Genomic DNA, 19,676 nt, shown 5'->3' with positions numbered 1-19,676 from the left:
CTCTCTTCCTCTCCTTCTTATAATAGTATTTGTCCCCTCTCCTTCCCATGCCCTCTTTGTGTGTAATAGAATATCCTATTTTTCTTAATCACTCAAGTTTCTCTTGGTGTCCCCTACTATTCACCCCCTCTTTCCCAACCCCCCCATATAATCTTAGACCATTTAGTATTCCACCCTCTCCCTGTGAATTATTCTTCTAATTACTATAATAGTGAATACTATAATAGTGAATAGAGTTCACTACTGAGAATTATACATAGCATTTCTCCACATAGGAATACAGATAATTAGATCTTACTGAGGCCCTTAAAAAGGCAAATTTAAAAGTTATGAGTTTTCTTTCTTTCCCCTCTTTTTTATTTACCTTTTCATGTTTCTCTCGATTTTTGTGGTTGGATATCAAACTTTCCATTTAGCCCCGGTCTTTTCTGTGCAAATACTTGGAAATCTTCAATTTTGTTGAATGCCCATACTTTCCCCTGGAAGTATATAGTCAATTTTGATGGGTAGTTGATCCGTGGTTGCAGGCTAAGCTCTCTTGCCTTTCTGAATATCATATTCCAAGCCTTGCGGTCTTTTAGTGTGGAGGCTGCCAGGTCCTGTGTGATTCTGATTGGTGCTCCTTGATATTTGAATAGTCTCTTTCTGGCTTCTTGTAAGATTTTTTTCTTTTACTTGGAAGCTCTTAAATTTGGCAATTATATTTCTGGGTGTTTTCTTTTCTAAGTCGAGTATCGAGGGTGATCTATGGATCCTTTCAATGTCTATATTGCCCTCTTGTTGTAGGACTTCAGGGCAATTTTGCTGAATAATTTCTTTTAGTATGGAGTCCAGGTTTCTATTAATTTCTGGTTTTTCTGGAAGTCCAGATTCTCAAATTTGATTCTCAAATTGTCTCTTCTAGACCGGTTTTCTTGGTCTGTCACTTTCTCATTGAGATATTTCATGTTTCTTCTAGTTTTTCAGGCTTTTGACTTTGTTTTATTTGTTCTTGTTGTCTTGAGAGATCATTAGCTTCTAATTGCTCAATTCTAGCCTTTAGGGACTGGTTTTCGGCTATGATCTTTTGGTTTTCCTTTTCAATTTGGTCATTTCTGGTGTTCACTTTGCTTATCAGTTCATTTGATTTCTGAGCCTCACTTTCTAATTGCAAAATTCTGCCTTTTAAACTGTTATTTTCTTGCCTGATTTCCTTTTGAGCTATTTCCCATTTCTCTAACCAAATCTTTTCCATCTTTCTCATCATCTCAGTTTTGAACTTTTCAAGAGCTTGTGACCAGTTTTCATTATTATTTTGGGAGGGTCCAGATGCTTGTTTGTTCTCCCCCTCTATTTGCTCGGTTGTCTGGATTTTCTCTGTGTAAAAGTTGTCAAGTGTTAAAGATTTCTTTTTCTTGTTAATCTTTCTTGTCTGAGCTTCCTGATTCTGGGTAGCCATTGTTATCCCAGCAGCTTCTTAGCTTTATCCTCGCGCTCAGGGTCTGTCTGCATTCTTTTTGGTCCTGAGGTCCGAGTTCTGGTTTTTCTCAAGGTCAAGCCCCCTTGTGGAACCCCTTGCCTGGTCCTCTGCTGGAGGCTCCTTTACAAGTCTCAAGGAGCTGCTTCCACAGTCATATACCCGACTGCGCTGGTTCCCCACTCAGCGTTTCAGAGCCTTCGCTCACACTCACGTGCGTGACTGTGTCTGCCTGCGCCCGTGCTCTGCACCTGCATTAAGAATCTGTGCGCGTTCTTTAGCTTTTTGGGGTCCTAAATCTTGCTGCTCTCAGGAACAGGCCCTGGGGCTGCCAATGACTCAATGGGTGCCCCAACCTTTCTCTATTTCTTTTTAGCTGGCTTCGGCACTATAGGTGGTGTGTGTAGAGGGGGTGGGGGGTGTGGTTGCTCAGCCCGCAATTTAGTGAGAGCTTTTTCACCCCTTTATACATGGAAATGTCCTGATTCCACATACCTTCCACATTGTGCCCTGTTGTGGGGTCCCTCCGTTCAACCGAGTTTGTTTTTATGTCTCCTTAAGGAGTCTTATATGTTTTGGTCAAGAGAGGATAAGCACTGCTTTTTACTCTGCCGCCATCTTAACCCGGAACTCTTCTGTTTAGTAGATAGTGTTTTATATACCAATGGATAATGTTACTCTTCCCTCTCAGGGTTAATTCCACGGAGGGTAAGGTTTAAATATTACCTCTTAATGCTCTCTTCCTCTCCTTCTTATAATAGTATTCATCCCTTCCCCTTCCCATGCCCTCTTTATGTGTAATAGAATATCCTATTTTTCTTATTCATTCAAATTTCTCTTGGTGTCCTCTACTATTCACCCCCTCTTTCCCAATCCCCCCATATAATCTTAGACCATTAAGTATTCCAACCTCTCCCTATGAATAATTCTTCTAATTACTATAATATTGAATACTATAATAATGAATAGAATTCCTTACAGAGAATTATACATAACATTTCTTCACATAGTAATACAAATAATTAGATCTTATTGAAGCCCTTAAAGAGGCAAATTTAAAAAATAAGAGTTTTCTTTCTTCCTTTCCCCCTCTGTTTATTATTTACCTTTTCATGTTTCTCTTGATTTTTGTGGTTGGATATTGAACTTTCCATTTAGTCCTGGTCTTTTCTGTGCAAATATTTGGAAATCTTCTATCTTGCAGAATGCCCATAATTTCCCCTGGAAGTATATAGTCAGTTTTGTAGACCAAGTTCTCTTGCCTTTCTGAATATCATATTCCAAGCCTTGTGGTCTGTTAGTGTGGAGGCTGCCAGATCCTCTGTGATCCTGATTGGTGCTCCTTGATATTGGAATTGTCTCTTTCTGGCTTCTTATACATTTTTTCTTTTACTTGAAAGCTCTTGATTTTGGCTATTATATTCCTGGGGGTTGTGTTTTCAGGGTCTAGTGTAGAGGGTGATCTATTGATCTTTTCAATGTCTATATTGCCCTCTTGTTGTAGAACTTCAGGGCAATTTTGCTGAATAATTTCTTTTAGTGTGGAGTCCACATTTCTCTTAATTTCTGCTTTTTCAGGAAGACCAATCATTCTCAGATTGTCTCTGTTTTCTTCGTCTATCACTTTCTCATTGAGATATTTCATGTTTCCTTCTATTTTATCAGTCTTTTGACATTGTTTTATTTGTTCTTGCTATCTTGAGAGATCATTAGCTTCTAATTGCTCAATTCTAGCCTTTAGGGACTGGTTTTTGGCTATAATCTTTTGGTTTTCCTTTTCAATCTGGTCATTTCTGGTCTTCAATTTACTTGCCTCACTTTCCAATTGTGCAATTCTGCCTTTTAAACTGTTATTTTCTTGCCAGATTTTCGTTTCCCATTTGCTTACCATTTCGTTTGATTTTGGGGCATCTTTCTCCAATTGGGAGTTTCTGTCTTCTAACCTGTTGATTGCCTTTTGAGCTATTTCCCACTTCTCTCACCAAATCTCTTCCATCTTTCTCATCATCTCAGATTTGAACTCTTCAATCGCTTGTGGCCAGTTTTCATTATTTTGGGAAGGTTTGGATATGATTACTTGTTTGTTCTCCTCTGCTCTTTGCTCTGTTGTCTGGATTTTATCTGTATAAAAGTTGTTGAGTGTTACAGATTTCTTCTTGATGTTCTTTCTATTTTGGGGTTCTTTTTTTCTGGCTTGCCATTGTTAGCCCTGTATCCTCTCGGGTTTATCCTCACACTCAGGGTCTGTCTGCGCTCTTTAGGCTCCTGAGGTTTCAGGTCTAGTTGTTCTCAGGGTCAAGCCTCCTGGTGGTCCCTTTGCTTGTTCTTCTGCCCGAGGCTCCTTTAACATTCTCAGGGCACTGCTTCCACAGTCATGCACCCCTCTGCACTGGGTCCCCACTCAAGGTCCTTGCCTGAGCTCAGGATACGAGGCCTCACCTGCTCTCAGGATCCGTGTCTACTCTTGCATCCATGCCTGAACTCATGCCTGCGCTCAGGTTCTATGTTCAAAGTCCGTGTGTTCTTTAGCTTCCTGGTGTCTTAAGTCTTGCTGCTCTCAATGGCAGGCCCTGGTGACCCCAGGTAGCTGCCAAGGACTTAATGTGTGCCCCAAACTTGCTGTAACTCTTGTGCGCTGGCTTTGGCATTGTAGGTGGTGTGGGGTAGGGGAGGGGGTTGCTCAGCTCGCGTTTTAGAGAGCTGTTTCACCCCTTTATAGCATGGAAATGCCCCAATTTTAAGTACCTCCAATGCTGTGCCCTGTTTTGGGGTCCCTTCATTCCTCTGGATTTGTTTTTATTCCTCTTCTTGAGGAGTCCTATATGTTTCAGTTAGGAGAGGTTAAGCAGCTGCTTTTTACTCTGCCACCATCTTAACCAGGAAGTCCCCATGGCACTTTTAGACTGCTCTAACTGTTGTAAAATTTTCCCCTGATGTGAAGTCTAATTTTATCTCTTCACAGCTTTCACTCACTTTGTTGGCTTGTTGAATTTCTTTTTCTGATATGGGATTATTTAAGTATTCTATTTCTTCTTCTGTTAATCTAGGCAATTTTTATTTTTATAAATACTCATCCATATCACCTAGATTACCAAATTTATTGCCATATAATTGGGCAAAATAGTTTTTAATGATTGTCTTAATTTCCTCTTCATTAGAGGTGTCTCCTTTTTCATCTTTGATACTATTAATTTGGTTTTCTTCTTTCCACTTTTTATTAGATTAACCAGTACTTTATCTATTTTATTTGTTTTTTTCCAAAGTACCAGCTTTTAGTCTTATTTATTAATTCAATAGTTCTTTCACTTTCATTTTTAATAATTTCTCCTTTAACTTTTAGGGTTTCTAATTTAATTTTTATCTGGGGATTTTAAATTTTTTCTCTTTTTAGTTTTTTAATTTGTATGCAATTCATTGATCTCTGTCCTCCTTAATTTGTTAATATATGCACTCGAGGATATAAATTTCCCCCCAAGTACTGCTTTGGCTGCATCCCATAGATGTTGGTGGGATGTCTTGTCATTGTCATTCTTTTCAATGAAATTATTAATTGTTCCCATGATTTGTTTTTTAACTGATTTGGGGGAATCATATTATTTAATTTTTAATTAATTTTTGATTTGCCTATCCATGTACCTTTACTAATTATTATTTTTATTGCATTATGATATGCAAAGGTTGCATTCATTATTTCTGCTCTTGTGCACTTGTTTGTCATGTTTTTATGCCCTAGTACATGGTCAGTCTTTGTGAATGTATCATGTGTTGCTGAAAAGAAGGTGTATTCCAGTGGTTCCCAGGCTTTTTTGGCCTTCTGCCCTCTTTCCAGAAAAAATATTACTTAGCCCCCTGGAAATTAAATTAAAAAAGTTTTAATAACAATTATGTAAGATAAACGCACCTGTGGCCATCACCGCCCCCCTGGATCACTGCAGTACCTACCAGCAAGTGGTAGCGCCCACTTTGGGAATCACTGGTGTATTTCTTTTTGTTCCTATTTATTTTTCTTTGAATATCTATTAACTCTAATTTTTCTAAGATTTCATTCACATCTCTCACCTCTTTCTTATGTTTTGGTTTGGTTTATTTAGATCTGATAGAGGAAAGTTCAGGTCACCCACTAGTATAGTTCATCCCATTCATATTCAGAGTTATGATTACCACCTGTGTATTTCCCCATCATTTTGATTTCTTCTTTTACTTCAGCCCTTTCTTCTTTTGCAATTATTTCCTTTTAGACCAGTGGTTTGCTTTTAATCAGTCCTCCTAATCCCCACCCTTATTTGACTTTCCTTCCCACCCTCTCCCTTCTTATTCCCCTATTATTATTTTTAAAGGTCTATTAAATTCCCTTCCCCATTCTCCCTCCCTTTTTTTACTCCCATCTCCACCCCACCTTGGTTTTTCCCCTCTCAACTTCTCTGTACAGTAAGATAGCATTCAATACCCCATTGGATCTAGATGCTCTTCCCTCTCAGAATTGATTCCACTGAGAGTAAGGTTTAACTATTACTAATTAGCCCTTTCTTCCTCTCTTTCTTATAAGAGTATTCTTCCCCTCCCCTTCCCATGTGCCTCTTCATGTGGTATAGATTATCCTAATTTTCTTATTCCTTCAAATTTCTCTTGCTGCCACCTTCTATTCCCCGCTTTTCTTTTTTTGCATATCATCTTAGACCACTTAATACCCCAACCTTTACCTATGAATGATTTTTCTAACTATTTTAATAGTAAATATAATTTTTGAGAGTTCTAAATAACACTTTTCCTTATAGGAATATAAACAATTTGACCTTTTTGAAACCCTTAAAATTTTTTTTCTCTCTCCTCTCTTTCTTATTTACCTTTTCATGTTTCTCTTGAGTTTTGTGTTTGGATATCAAACTTTCCATTTAGTTCTAGTCTTTTCTTTACAAATACTTGGAAATCTTCTATTTTGTTGAATGCCCATACTTTCCCCTGGAAGTATATAGTCAATTTTGATGGGTAGGTTATCCTTCATTGTATACCCAATTCTCTTGCCTTTCTGAATAATCACATGCCATGTCTTGTGGTCCTTTCGTATGGAGGCCTTTGGATCCTCTGTAATCCTTGATATCTGAATTGTCTCTTTCTGGCTTCTTGTAATATTTTCTCCTTTGCTTGGAAGCTCTTTAATGTGGCAATTATATTCCTGGGGGTTGTCTTTTGAGGATTTAAAGTAAAGAGTGATCTATGGATTCTTTCAATGTTTATTTTGTCCTCTTGTTGAAGAACATTAAGATCATTTTCATGGGTAATTTCTTGTAGTATGATGACAATATTTCTGTTTATTTCCAGGTTTTCAGGTAGGCCTATGATTCTCAAATTGTCTCTCCTGGACCTATTTTCCAAGTCAACCATCTTCTCAGTGAGATATTTCATGTTTCCTTCTATTTTGTAATTCTTTTGACTTTTCTTTATTAATTCTTGCTGTCTTGTGAGATCATTATCTTCTACTTGCCCAATTCTGGTCTTTAAAGACTGGTTTTTAATTATGATCATTTGCTTTTCCTTTTCAGTTTGGTCTGTCCAGCTTTTCATGGCTTCCAGCTGTTTAATTCTGGTCTCCAATTTGATTATCATTTCATTTGATATTTGGGCTTCATTTTCCAAGTGGGAATTTCTGTCTTTCAAACTGTTATTTTGTTTTTGAACTATTTTCCACTTTTCTTGCCAAGTTTCTTCTATCTTTCTCATTTGGTTCATTATCTCAAATTTAAGCTCCTCAAGAGCTTCTGACCAATTTCCATTTTTTTTGGAAGGTTTGGATGTGTTTACTTGTTATCCTCTGCTGTCTCCTCTGTAGTCTAGATTTTTTCTCCATAAAAATTATCCAGGGTGAATGCCTTTCTCTTGTTCTTTTTGGTGGTTGAAGATTGTATTTCTTGGGTGTTGCTGGCCATTGCTTTGTTGGTTTTTCCTTCCCTTCCCAGCCAAAAGTCTGAGTGAGGAGGGTAGGCTCTCTGTGTACTGAGCTATGGAGAGGTTTTTGCCCTAACGCTATTTTTGAGTCTCCACGGCTTCAGCTGTGTACTGTTCCACTCTACTCTATCTCTGAGCACAGGATCCATGTTCCTTAGCCTCCTGGGGTCCCAAGTCTTGCTGCTCTCAGGGGTAAGTCTGTGGTGTTCTCAGCTAGCTCTCAAGAACCTAGAGATTGCCCTGCACTTGCCCTGATTCTGGCACACTGGCTCTGACTCTGGCACTGTAGGTGGAGCAGGGGAGGGTTGATCAGCTCATATTTTGATTTTGATGGGAGTTATTTTGTTCCCTTATAGTGTGGAAATGCCCAAATCCCACCTACCCACCTACCTTCAAGGCTGTGTCCTACAGTGGAGCCCCTTCGCTCATCTGATTTTAGTTTTTTTTTCCCTTTTGAGGCATTTTATATTGATTGGTGGTGAGAGGAGGAAGTGTCTTTTTTCTACACTGAAGCCATCTTAACCCAGAAGTCCTCCAACTCTCAGTGAGTCATCTAGCTGCCCCCTGGCAGCATTGTTTTTCATCCTCATCGTTCCAGATCTCTCTGCAATATGACACTTGAGTACTTGTCTCCTTCCTGATATTCTCTTCTCTTGATTTTACTGAACCTACAGCCTTATAATTATCCTACATTTCCTCTTCCCTTCTCTGTGTGGGGCTTAGAGACAGGTAAACTCTTCTTCCTGAGTTCAAATCTGGCTGTAGACATTTTCTATATGAGTGACTCTAGGTAAGTCACTTACCCCTGTTTGCCTCCATTTCCTCATCTTTAAAATGAGCTGGAGGAGGAAATGGCAAACCATTTCAATATCTTTCCCAAGAAAACCCCAAATGAGGTCATGAAGAGTTGGACACAACTGAAAATGAATGAACAACAAAAACCCTTTTCTCCAACATGGACATCCACCAAGGGCGACTCTGAGCCCTCCATCTTTTTTCTCTATACTCTCTCCCTCACTTATCTGCTCAGTTCCAATGGGCCATTCTGGCTTAACTCCTTCAGTTGCTCCTCCTAAACCCTTAATTAGATTTAGCAAGAAAAACACCCTATCATCTTCCCACCTAGAGTGAGAGGAAGTTTCTTCTCCTACTCCTTGAGCCCCTCCCCCTGTCACCCCCCTCTAATCCCGTACTCCCCCCATCACCTTTCCTCTCAATCCACCTCTCTACCCTTACTTATCATCTGACTCTCAATCTCACTACCCTAACCCAGAGAGTTTTTTCCTCCCTGTTATCCAGTCACTCTAATCTTCCCTATTCCTACATGAACCATCCTTCTCCTCACTTTTGGCCATTCCTTTCCTTGCCCTCCTTACTCTGACCAACCCCAACCCTCCTACTATATCTTTCCCTTGCCTCCCCAACCCTGGCCCTGCCCCTGCTTAGTCTATCGTAGCTCCTTCTCTCTTTCACCTCCTTTCCCTCCTCCCAGCCCCCAACCTCAATCTCCTCCCTACCCCTGACCCCGTCCCCAGTTCCACCCCTGCTCCTCTCTTCCCACTTCTAGTGCCTCCTTCTCTCTACTCCACCCCTGATCCTTTCACCATGCCTCCCCACCCCCTGACCAACCCCTCACTCTCTCCTCACTCACTCCTCCCCTTTCTCCTACCTACTCCACTACAACCCAAACAACCCACACTACAACCCACTCCATTGCAACCCAGATCACAGGCTAAGCAGCAGTTAACATAGGCAATTCAAATGTAGGTTTATTCCCTCTAGGACAGGGGTCGGCAACGTATGGCTCTTGAGCCATATCTGGCTCTTTTGAGGGCCAGATATGGCTCTTTCTGCAGGAGGCATAAAGTCAATTTTTTTTTCAGGCACTGTTACAGGAGCACACACTGTGAGCATTGTACGGCTCTCACGAAATTACATTTTAAAAAATGTGGCGTTTATGGCTCTCACAGCCAAAAAGGTTGCCGACCCCTGCTCTAGGGGATGGTCCCACTTATAATAAACAGGAGAGCTTGGTGAGCATTGGCCATCATACATTGAGAGCTTTAAGGAAAAGATCCCTCCTTTGAGGATGAACCCACTGTAATAACAACTAATTTTGAAAGCATTTACTCCTCTTTTAACTCCACGGTCCTGTTAACAGAAACCCCTGCTAGAAAGTGTATTACAGATGCAGATACCATTATTGAAATTCATTGCTCTGCTTCTACAAGTGGAACTGACCCTGTCTCTAGAGGGAACCACTGGGCAGATACTGCAGTAAAGCTCGCTGTTTTAGAAGGACCTGAATTGATTTTAACTTTGACACCTAGTAATGACTCAAATTTATCTCTCTCTTATAATGAATATGTAGTGGAAAAATGGAAACAAAAGTTTAAAGCAAAACAGATCAATGTGGTACAAGTGTCATTTGAAGGAAAACCCCTACTGCCTAGAAGCTTTTATCACCAAATATGCTTATCTATTCACAAAAATGATCACTTTTGGCACTATTGAAGACTCTGTTAAAAAGGTATGGGTAGCCCCTGGTATAACCACCGTAGCCTCTAAAGTGTTTGTAGCCTGTTCCACTCAACATACTTTTCATCATAAAGTTTTTGGTGGATGTCCTCTGGCTTATGGACCTTTTGAGCATTTTCAAATTGACTTTATTACCATGCCTAAGGCTGAACATTATAAAGTTTGTCTGGCCACAGCAGCTTTTATTCCTAAAGTGCTCTTAAGAGAGATTGATCCTTGCTTTAGCCCAACAGCATGAATTGATTCAGGCAGGAAAACACATTTTGCTGGTTCCTTTTTGTCTCATATTTATTCTTGTTTGGGGATCATTCCCCAATTCCATTCACCCTATCACCCCCAGAGCTCAAGCCAAGTTGAGAGAATGAATAGATTGTGTATTGAGACTCACTTGACATGACCTGAGGTTCTCCCCTCCAGGGGAAATCTACACATGCCACCATTTGAGATGCTTTTTGGGCATCCTCACATACAGGCTAAGCTTTTTTCTCTTGCATATACAACATTACTGGAGGTGGGAGAGACATTTCTATTGCTTCTTATATACAGGATTTACAGGTCCAATTGCGAGAACTCCACAACCCTGGAAGTACTCAGTCTGCCTGGGAATGTCTGTTTCAAGTACTGTTAACTACTCCATAAGTTGTCAAAATTAGAAAAAAAAAGGATTCTTGGATTCATTCTCACATGGGTACCTCAAATTGACACTGATTGTATCCTCTCACATATATTTGCTGATTGTTTTTTTTTAAGATTTAATTTTGTTTTTAAGTTCACATATTAATCTAATCTATAACATTCCATTATACTATGTCACTTTCAGTTACTGTGTTTTGACTATTAGCTATATGTTCTGTTACATTGACTTTATTTGTACCCCCTGCTATGACTAGACTAGAGAAAATACCATTATAAAATTTCATAGACAAGTTGGACAAACTATTCTGTGGCAAAGCCATAGGGACATTATCACAACTTGCTACCCAAAGAGGTCACATGTTGCCTAACAGGCCTTTTGCTCCTTTTTACCTTTCTTAATCGTCACATAAATGATGGTAGATGGATTCCATCAAATGGGTTACAACCTGTGTCAATAACCTTTGGAGAATTTAATGAGCTAAAAATCTCAATTGTTTTAATGGGTCTTCAAAATTGATTTTCAGATATCTAGGAGCACCACTACCTCTGACTGATTCATCTTTGACTTGTGTATAACAAGATATAAGGGTCCATTTAGTAGTAAGTACATGGGTACACTATTGTGTTCCTCACCTCTACATCTATGAAAAATTTGATGGATGAGATATTAGAAGTGATTTTCACTACAGTATTCCTTGCCTCTACAATGCAATGGATGGGACATATAAATACATGCCTTTTACAGATGTTACAGTCTCATCATGGACGAGAGAGGGTTTCACATGGGGCTTAGAAACCCCTGGATGGTTTTACGGTTTCAAACCATAGGAGGACAGTTTTATATTTGTCTTACTCTACCCTTCCATCAGAATGGTCTATGTTCTTGGTGGCATCAGCAGCATGGAGGTTTTTCTGGGCTCTCCTGCCAAATTTTGGAATGATGGCAATAACAGACTCTGTTAGAAATATTTCATTTGAGTCTGAAAATTGGCTATATTTGAAGAACTATGAAAAATATCCATGAGCTTCAAAGGTTTTTAAATGACACACAGCAAGTGGCTATAGAGACTCATGTGAATCCTACTGATAGCAGGTTTGTTTGCAGTTGTCATCAAATAGGCTCTTATGATTTGGGGGATTTTGGAACTTCTTCAAATCTGCATTAGTTATATTACTATTTAAAAAGCTGTTACCTGGTAAAAAGATCATGTACACTCACATTGTGGATGATGGCCAAATTAAAAAAGAAGTAGAACTCATTTTTGAGTGAGAAACCTTTGTGTTGTGCTTCTGCTTGGCAAACACATTGTCACATGGAATGTCAACTATGAATTTATGATTTTTAATTATTATTATTATTATTATTATTGTTTTTCTTTATATTTGCAATAAGATTTAATTTTTTTCTTTTTTCTTATTTTTTTGTACTTGAAATACATGGAATTGGTATTAATGTTTTTGATCCTGAAGGATAAGTTTACAATATCTATTAGCCCTAATATCAATGCATACCCAAAAGCTTAAGACTACAGAAACTTGCCATTGATTGTTAAGTATTATGGGACTTTTGCTAATAATTTTGTCTGCTTTCAGAAGAAGGAATCTCAAAGGAGTCACTGCACAGTGCCAGGAAGCATAAGGTCAAGGAGACCAATAATCCCTATGGGATTGATGAGAATCTGTACCAAGACCGGACTTGTTTTGGAGGTTCAAGGAAGTGGCTGTTTGACAACTTTAGATGCAGGGCTCCCTCATGCCAGATTTCCTACAAGTACCTTAGTTTGGCTTTCATTTTGGCTCCACTATACCTGAAAGTGAAGATAAAATCAGACCAGGGAATCATACTTCCCCTTTACCTCAGAATCCAGTCCCTTCTTTCATAGTTTGGCAATTTTCTGCAGTCCTGGCTGCTGATGGGTAAAGTGCTATATGGCTGCAATTATCCTGCAGGCCTTGATGGTGATTCAAGAACCTGTTACAGGTCTATTCTTTTTTACTCATAATTTTATATACATAAGATTTTGATATTTTATTTTTATCCAGAATTTAATTTTTGCTCTTTTATTTGGGATTTTGTTTTGGGGTTATTCGTTTTCTTTTGACAATTGATTCATATACCTCATAACTCAGCCATGTATCCCGGGGAGATTCTGGTATTAGTCAACACCCTCCTCACAGGGAATTGTGTAAATTATCCTAAAATCTAAGGTTCAAAATCTTTTGGAGAAATTGCAGGAAAAAAAAAACTTTCCAATACCCCAAACCAAGAAAGTGGATTTTTTTGGAGAAAGTGCCATAAGGATGCCTATGGAAATCACACTCTGTATCAAAAGATCCAGAATGAATTTTGGGATATAATGAACCAAACTGAAGGGGCTTGAACATACTTATTCTGAATGTAAACTCTTATGCCAAAGGGCACTGCCCCCAATTGGCTTTTTGTCAATGGGTCTATCAATCATTTTTCATTTTCTTCCTCTTTTCTTTCCTTCTAATCTTCAAATTATTGTAATTTCTCCCTTGTAAAGTGGAATAAGTTATGCACCTTTAGTCAGAATCTTTAGAAGTATAATCTGATTTTGTGAAGTGATTCATTGGGGAGATTAGGCATGTTAATCTGAGTGATTTCAACATGCTCATCTCCCAATAGAATTACAGAGGGGATTATGTAGAGAGAGTTTCCCCTCGCCCTCCTGGATTGCTGACCAGGTTCATCACATTTTGTGTGCTGGCACTGCATCCACGAATGTGAATAAAAAGGTGTGGGTATGACCATACCGGGGTCTATTCCCTTGGAGGTGGCAGAGGAGCATTGTAAGTGTTAAAATTAAAAATTTGGCTAAATATATGAAAATTATAAATCTTTTATTTATAAAAGAGGTGGAAAGAGTGAAAGTAGAGAAATGCAAAAGGATAGAAAAGACATTAACCTGTCTAACTAAATATTATTCCAGTTCAAGACTTGTTAATCTTCAGTGAGAATTAAACTATCTCCAGAAGACAGGAAGGGAAAACCAGCTATCCACTTACCCAAGACAATAATAGGAGCTGAAGGTGACTCCGGAGGCCTACTTTCTTCTTGGAGTGGACCTTCTTCTTAAAGCCAACTTCCTCCTTGGAGTGACTCTTTTCTTGGAGTTCACTCTCTTCTTGGAGTTCACTCTCTACTAGCCTCCTTCACCAGACTCCCTGCTCAGGGATTTTCATGACTTTTATGGTGGTTTCCTGTCCCTGGCACTTTTCATGGGGGCTAATCACAGTTTCTAAATTGTCTTCCTTATCACCTTCGGATTAAGTTTCTAGCTATTTGAGTTTGGGGGAAAAGGATGGAGCTCTCTACTGGCTTCTCACCTAGCATCAAGTAGGGTGTGAACTCACCTAGTTCAAGATTGTGTTGATTCAGTCAAAAGGTAGACAAAGGAAAGCTAATCTTGTCCTCACAATCTAGTGAGGTACTTAAATTATTTGTCAAAGTTTTAACTCCAACTAGACAAAGAGAACAAAGGATTCTCTTTTCACAAGTGTGAACTCAAAGAGAACCAAGAATTCCCTTTCACAGCACCATAGCTGAGTCAGCCAGACATGTGGAGAACTAGTGGTCAGAGTTAGGTTAGATTAGGCTTAATTCTCTACATATCTGCTTTTTCCATTTCAAGTGATTATTAATAAACTTATGGAAAGTAAGAACTTGGAGATAGATATTCATTTTAATCTAACACTTGGTACCTCTCTCTGTAGGGCTCTCATATTTTTTTCAGTTCCACCAGATTTCCAAAGTTCTAATATCACATTCTCAGTTCTTTAAAATCTCCACTTGGATAGCACACCTCAAATTCAACTTATCCAAAACTAAATTCATCACTTGTATCCCTCTTCAGCCTTCTTTCCACTAAATTCTTATCTGTTGATGACACCATCACCCTCCCAGAAGTCATCTTTGAAATTTCCTACTCCTTCCTAGGTTCCCTGTCCACTCTACCTCTTGAATGTCTCCTTCTTCTGTCCTTTCCTTTCCACTCCCATCCCTCATTGCCTCTCATCTAACTACATTTCCTGATGCCAATCTCTCCAACCCATACATGACACCATCATAAGGCATCACTAGGATTGTTTACTCTGTTTAAAAGCCTTCTACTTCAATGTCAAACAAACTGAAGCGCTGCTCCTAATTGCTGTCCAAACTAGATGAAAATATAAGTGGGAAATAGTTAACAAAATAAAAAAAATAGAACATGGATAATGTTAATATATAATTTTCTAAATCAAAATGAAGTCTTCAGGGTTCTATATGATTTGGTGGCTCCTATTTCTTTTTTAGTTTGAAACCACTGCTTCCCTCCCTAATGAATGAACTATAAGTTCATTATCTTGACATTTAAACACCTGTACAGTCTTTAAATTCTTTTCTCATTTTATATTTCATCCAAATTAGACAATTCTTGTTAATTGTGATCTGCCCATTCTCTGTTTTGTTCATGCAAATTTACATTTTACATTAGCTTCATAATGTGAACATATTATTGGTTTGTAATTTAATAAGGAAGCCTTAATTTCAGTCAGATACCTATGGCCTAAAAGAATAAAGTGAATTTAACAAAAATCACATATAGGACTAAAAAAAAATGAATGTTTTCTGCTTTTTCTATTTAAATATTGTTTCCATAGGAAATTCCTTCAGAAGCCGACTATATTTGTTGTGAGTCAAATAACTAACAATACAAAAATCAATAGGCAAAAGTAGATAGCCATCACCACACACAGGAGGAAACTGCACTAATATTTGGGTCAGGCCTAATATAAATTTTGTAGGCCAAGTGTAATTTTTGAGGATATCACAATTTCTAAAATTTAAGGTTATATTGTATTTCACATAAATTCATGTATAGAAGCCTAAATGATAGCGATCAAAATATGAAGAAATTAAAACCAGTACTGAAAGGCAATTTTATAGTATTTCAGAAAGTATACCAAGTGGGACCTGATTTTTAATTTATATAACTTTTTCAGAAAGATCAATAAAACTACAAAATTAAGTATTTAAAAGCAAAGTACATTATCAGTTATCTGCATGTGAATTATGTACTTTATACATCATTCTTGATTCATTTCCAGGTGTCTCTGAGCATACTTCTGGAACTTTTGTCTACCAAATACCAAATACCAGATACTTTGGTCTACCCATCAAATGATATATGAAAGAAACAAATACAAAACATTTAAACATCTCCTTAAACTAAACATAATTAAGGAAATGTACTTATTGTAAAAAAAAAAAAAAAAAAAGGTCACACCACACATTTTGAAAGCAGAAAAAAAACACATAGCACAAAAATGAATATTTTTTACCTGAGCTTGATATAAGTCTTCCTTCAATTTAAGAGCCTCAGAACTTGAAATAGAAGGTCTCTTCCCATAGCTATAATTATAAATATTTTAAATAAGCATTTTGTTTTGCTTTTTAGATAAGGGCTTAGAAAACAAAAACATTTAAATGTCAGTGAATAAATTGACATTTAAAAATAATGTTTACTAATTAAAACTATACCTTTATTTAATCAGTAAAATAATGCTTGGGTTTTTTAAAAAGCCCTTTCTCTAAAGTTTTACTCCAAAACATTGTGGCACAGAGATGACTCTGGGTTTTCAGAGATTTTCTAGTGGAATCCCTACTTTGGTAGGTTCTACTGAGCTATAGAGGCTTTAAGTTAAAGCCCAGTGACAAACCCTGCTGTCTAAGCTAGCCTAGCTAAGTTTGGAAAGGCTCACCACCAGGTCAGCCATAAGATATTGTGGGTTTTTTTCAGCCACAATTCAAGGGAAGTTTGAATATTCTTTTAAAAAATGGGCTATAGCTTTTATTTTTATATCATCTTAATTTTCACAAAGAGCCTTCCTTTCTCCCCTAGAAAGAGTACTATCCCCCTTTTTTTAAAAGTTTTTAAAGAGAATTTTTTAAGAGGAGTTCAGCAAACACAAATCCAATTCACACAGCTTGTTCCTTTTAACATACATTAAATTTAATGTGGTCGTGCCAGGAAAAAAAGTTCAGCAAGATTAGCAAAACAACTAAATATGATAATATGCAATGATCCATTCCCATAGTCCCCTACCTCTACAAAAAAGGTAGTAGAGAGGTACATTTTCTTATCTCTTCATCAGGAACAATCTCAGCCATTATAATTATACAGCATTCAATCTCATATTTTTCATTCTGTTTAAATATTGTAGTCATTGTGTCATTAAGTCAGTCATTTAGTTCATGAAAAAAATATCGGGTGCCTCCTATTTGCCAGAAACAGTACTAAGTGCTGAGGACAGTTGCAAAGAGAGGCAAAAGGCAGCTCCTGCCCTCAAGGAGCTAACAATCTACAGGGGAAGGCAAAAAGCAAACATATACGCAATCAAGCTACATACAGGATAACTAGGAAATAATTAAGAGGGAAGACACTGGAATTAAGAGGAAAGGCTTCCATAAGTTGGGGTTTTAATTGGATCTTGAAGAAAGCCAGGAAGTAGAGATGAGGGAGAGCATTCATGGCATGGGGAATAGCCAGGAAAAATGCACTGTCAGAAGGAACATCTTGTTCGAGGAACAGCAAGAAGGCTATAGTCATTGAACAGAAAAGTATATGGAAAGCTTTCAGGTATATATACCTTATTCCATGACATGGATTCTTTGATCCTGTGAACTAACTTCTTGGCAAGTCCATGAACAAGACATTCCATTTCTGCTCCAGGCATTCTCTCTGGCCCTCCCCCATTCCTGGAACAAAACCCTTTTTCTGTTCTGACTACTGAACTTCTTAGCTTCCTTTAAGTCCCTATTAAAACCCTATCTTAAATAGGGAACTGGAGTAGATATTAGGGAACAAAAGACCAGGGCTAGGGAAGCATGAGAGCATGGAGGTGTTTTCCCTCCTGAGCCCTTGCACTAAGGTATCTCTCCAAGAACACATATATGCCAAGTGCATATACTTCAACTGTATGCAAAGAGCTTTCAAAGGTAAAGGCTACTGCGTAGGTTTTCAGGATGAGAGGAAGGGGTCTGCTCAAAGTCCAGTCTTCCCTTGCATCATTATTTTCTTCCCATATGCCAGGGAGCCCCTGTCTGTTCAAGATCTTTCCAGTAGCTGCCCCAGTGCTAATGATTATAAATATGAGAGTAGCTTGCACGTCCATCTCTTCTTTAACTCTAGGGTTGCATGCTGACTCCATCCACAGTGCCATTGCTCCATGCCTATAGCTGCCTTGTTGTTTGTGTTGGTTCTTGTACTTTTCTGTTGTTGCTTTATGATGCCAATGACACTGCCATTCAGTTCACCTGGGGCACAGGTCATGAAAAAAGATAATGGCACAAGGATAAGGATTGTGGTCCCTTAATACAGCATGGAACAGAAAGTGGACAGGTTAAAAAAAATCCCAGACAAGCTGTCATATAATCTCTTCTTGAAAACCTTCAGTGACAAAGAACTCACTAACTCATGTTGGAGTCAGTCCATTTTTGGAAAGGTCTAATGAATAGTTCATCCTAAATCTTGTTTACCTATAGTTTTTACTCAGTGGTCAGAGTTTTACTTTCCTGAGTAACTTCTACATTATAGTCATTCAGATATTTGAAGAAAACTAATATGCCCCCATCACAACACCTTCTCTTCTCCAAGTTAAACAGCCTCAGTTTCTCCAAACACTCTTATATGACATGATTATGTCCTCTTGCCTTCTTGGTCAACTTCATCTAGACATACTCTTTTTTGGCAATATACCTTTAATAATGTAGTATTTCAAGTTTAACATATTGCTCCAGGGATAAGAATAAAGTATATAAATGAATAGTTTTCAAAATTAAAGTTACAAGCTATTAATAACCATATGAAATGTGGATTAAAAGAACAAAAATAATGATTAAAAAAGGAAAAAAGTTGATCTGGAAGAGCTGTGGGAAGACACGAACTATTGATGAAACTATTAAGTGGTCCATTTGTCTTTGAAAATGATTTAGAATCATGTAAATGACTAAATGGTTCATAATCTTTGACTCTGATCCCACAGGAGATCATATACCCCAAAGAGATCGTAAACCGAAAAAGAAAAAATCCAATAAGTATTAAAAATGATGTGTGGAGGCCTATCATAGGACTTAGTGTTGAATCTCCTTGACTCTATCCTACCCTCCCAATTATTCAGAGAGGAAATAGGAAATGGAATAATAAAAGAGTTCAGTTTTCCCTAATATAATCCAACCTAAGATAATCCAACAAAGAGATGTATGTAGACTGAATTCAGGGCATCTCACCAACTGCCATAGTTAATGCTTCCCAGGCTCTTTCTATTTCAGACTACTCTTGTTGACCAACTTGATCACAGCTTTCCTTGAAAGAGACCTAGATGAGTCACAGATGAAGAAAACTCACCCAGGAACCTTTCTGGGCCAGTAAAAAACAATCCCCTTGCGACAATAAGTTTATTTAGCTTTTATTGAGGTTAGGGAAATGGTAGGTAAGGTCCTAACTCTACACATCTCTATCTCCTCCCACTTCCTATGATCCCCTCATGGGGATGCTCTTCTGATCTTCTCAATGCCCTCCTTAATAACTCCCTGATCTGTCTAGATCCCAAAAAGCTATCTGACTGTCTTACTAAACTAACTATCCCAGATTGTCTCTAAAACGGTTAAGGATACAAGACTCACAAGTGGGGTTGGCTTCCTAGGTAAAACCCAAACAAAGTCCCAAATGAAAAACCCATTGGGTTCACCTTTGCCAAGTTGTCACAAACCAATTCTCAGCCAGATTGTTACAGCACTTCAGGGAAACACAGAGATCTCTTTCCGGGTCTTTCTCCAAACCCAAGAACCTACTAGTCTTTCCAAAAGACTAATTAGTTCCCAGGATATGGTAGAGCAGCTGCACTCCCTTCCAGCTCTGCCCAACCAGGCAGGTTTAGGAGTGGCAGTTAATCTCAGTTAACTTCCAAAATCCTCCTCTTCAATGCCTTCTCCTTCAGAATCTTTTCCCAGGGCTTGTGTCTAAATTATCTTCCTTCCCCTTAGAGACAACCTTTGTATTTCCCCCCTATCTCTTATCCCTTATCCTTACATGTATAT

The 19,676-nt window shown here is 38.2% G+C and overlaps 1 protein-coding gene across 1 annotated transcript in view; it reads right to left on the bottom strand.

Moving 5' to 3' along the window:
- CCDC7 (coiled-coil domain containing 7) overlaps window positions 1-19,676 on the bottom strand; it is a 305,131-nt gene that overhangs the window by 31,041 nt on the left and 254,414 nt on the right. Inside the window, exon 13 of the mRNA XM_044678170.1 lies at window positions 15,920-15,989. Coding sequence (XP_044534105.1) covers window positions 15,920-15,989 — 70 coding nt within the window. The remainder of the gene's footprint in view (window positions 1-15,919; window positions 15,990-19,676) is intronic.

Source organism: Gracilinanus agilis, chromosome 5 (assembly GCF_016433145.1).
Source record: "Gracilinanus agilis isolate LMUSP501 chromosome 5, AgileGrace, whole genome shotgun sequence".
Taxonomy (NCBI): domain Eukaryota; kingdom Metazoa; phylum Chordata; class Mammalia; order Didelphimorphia; family Didelphidae; genus Gracilinanus; species Gracilinanus agilis.
The sequence above is the reverse complement of the archived record's forward strand: the minus strand, read 5'-3'. Positions and strand labels throughout refer to the sequence as shown.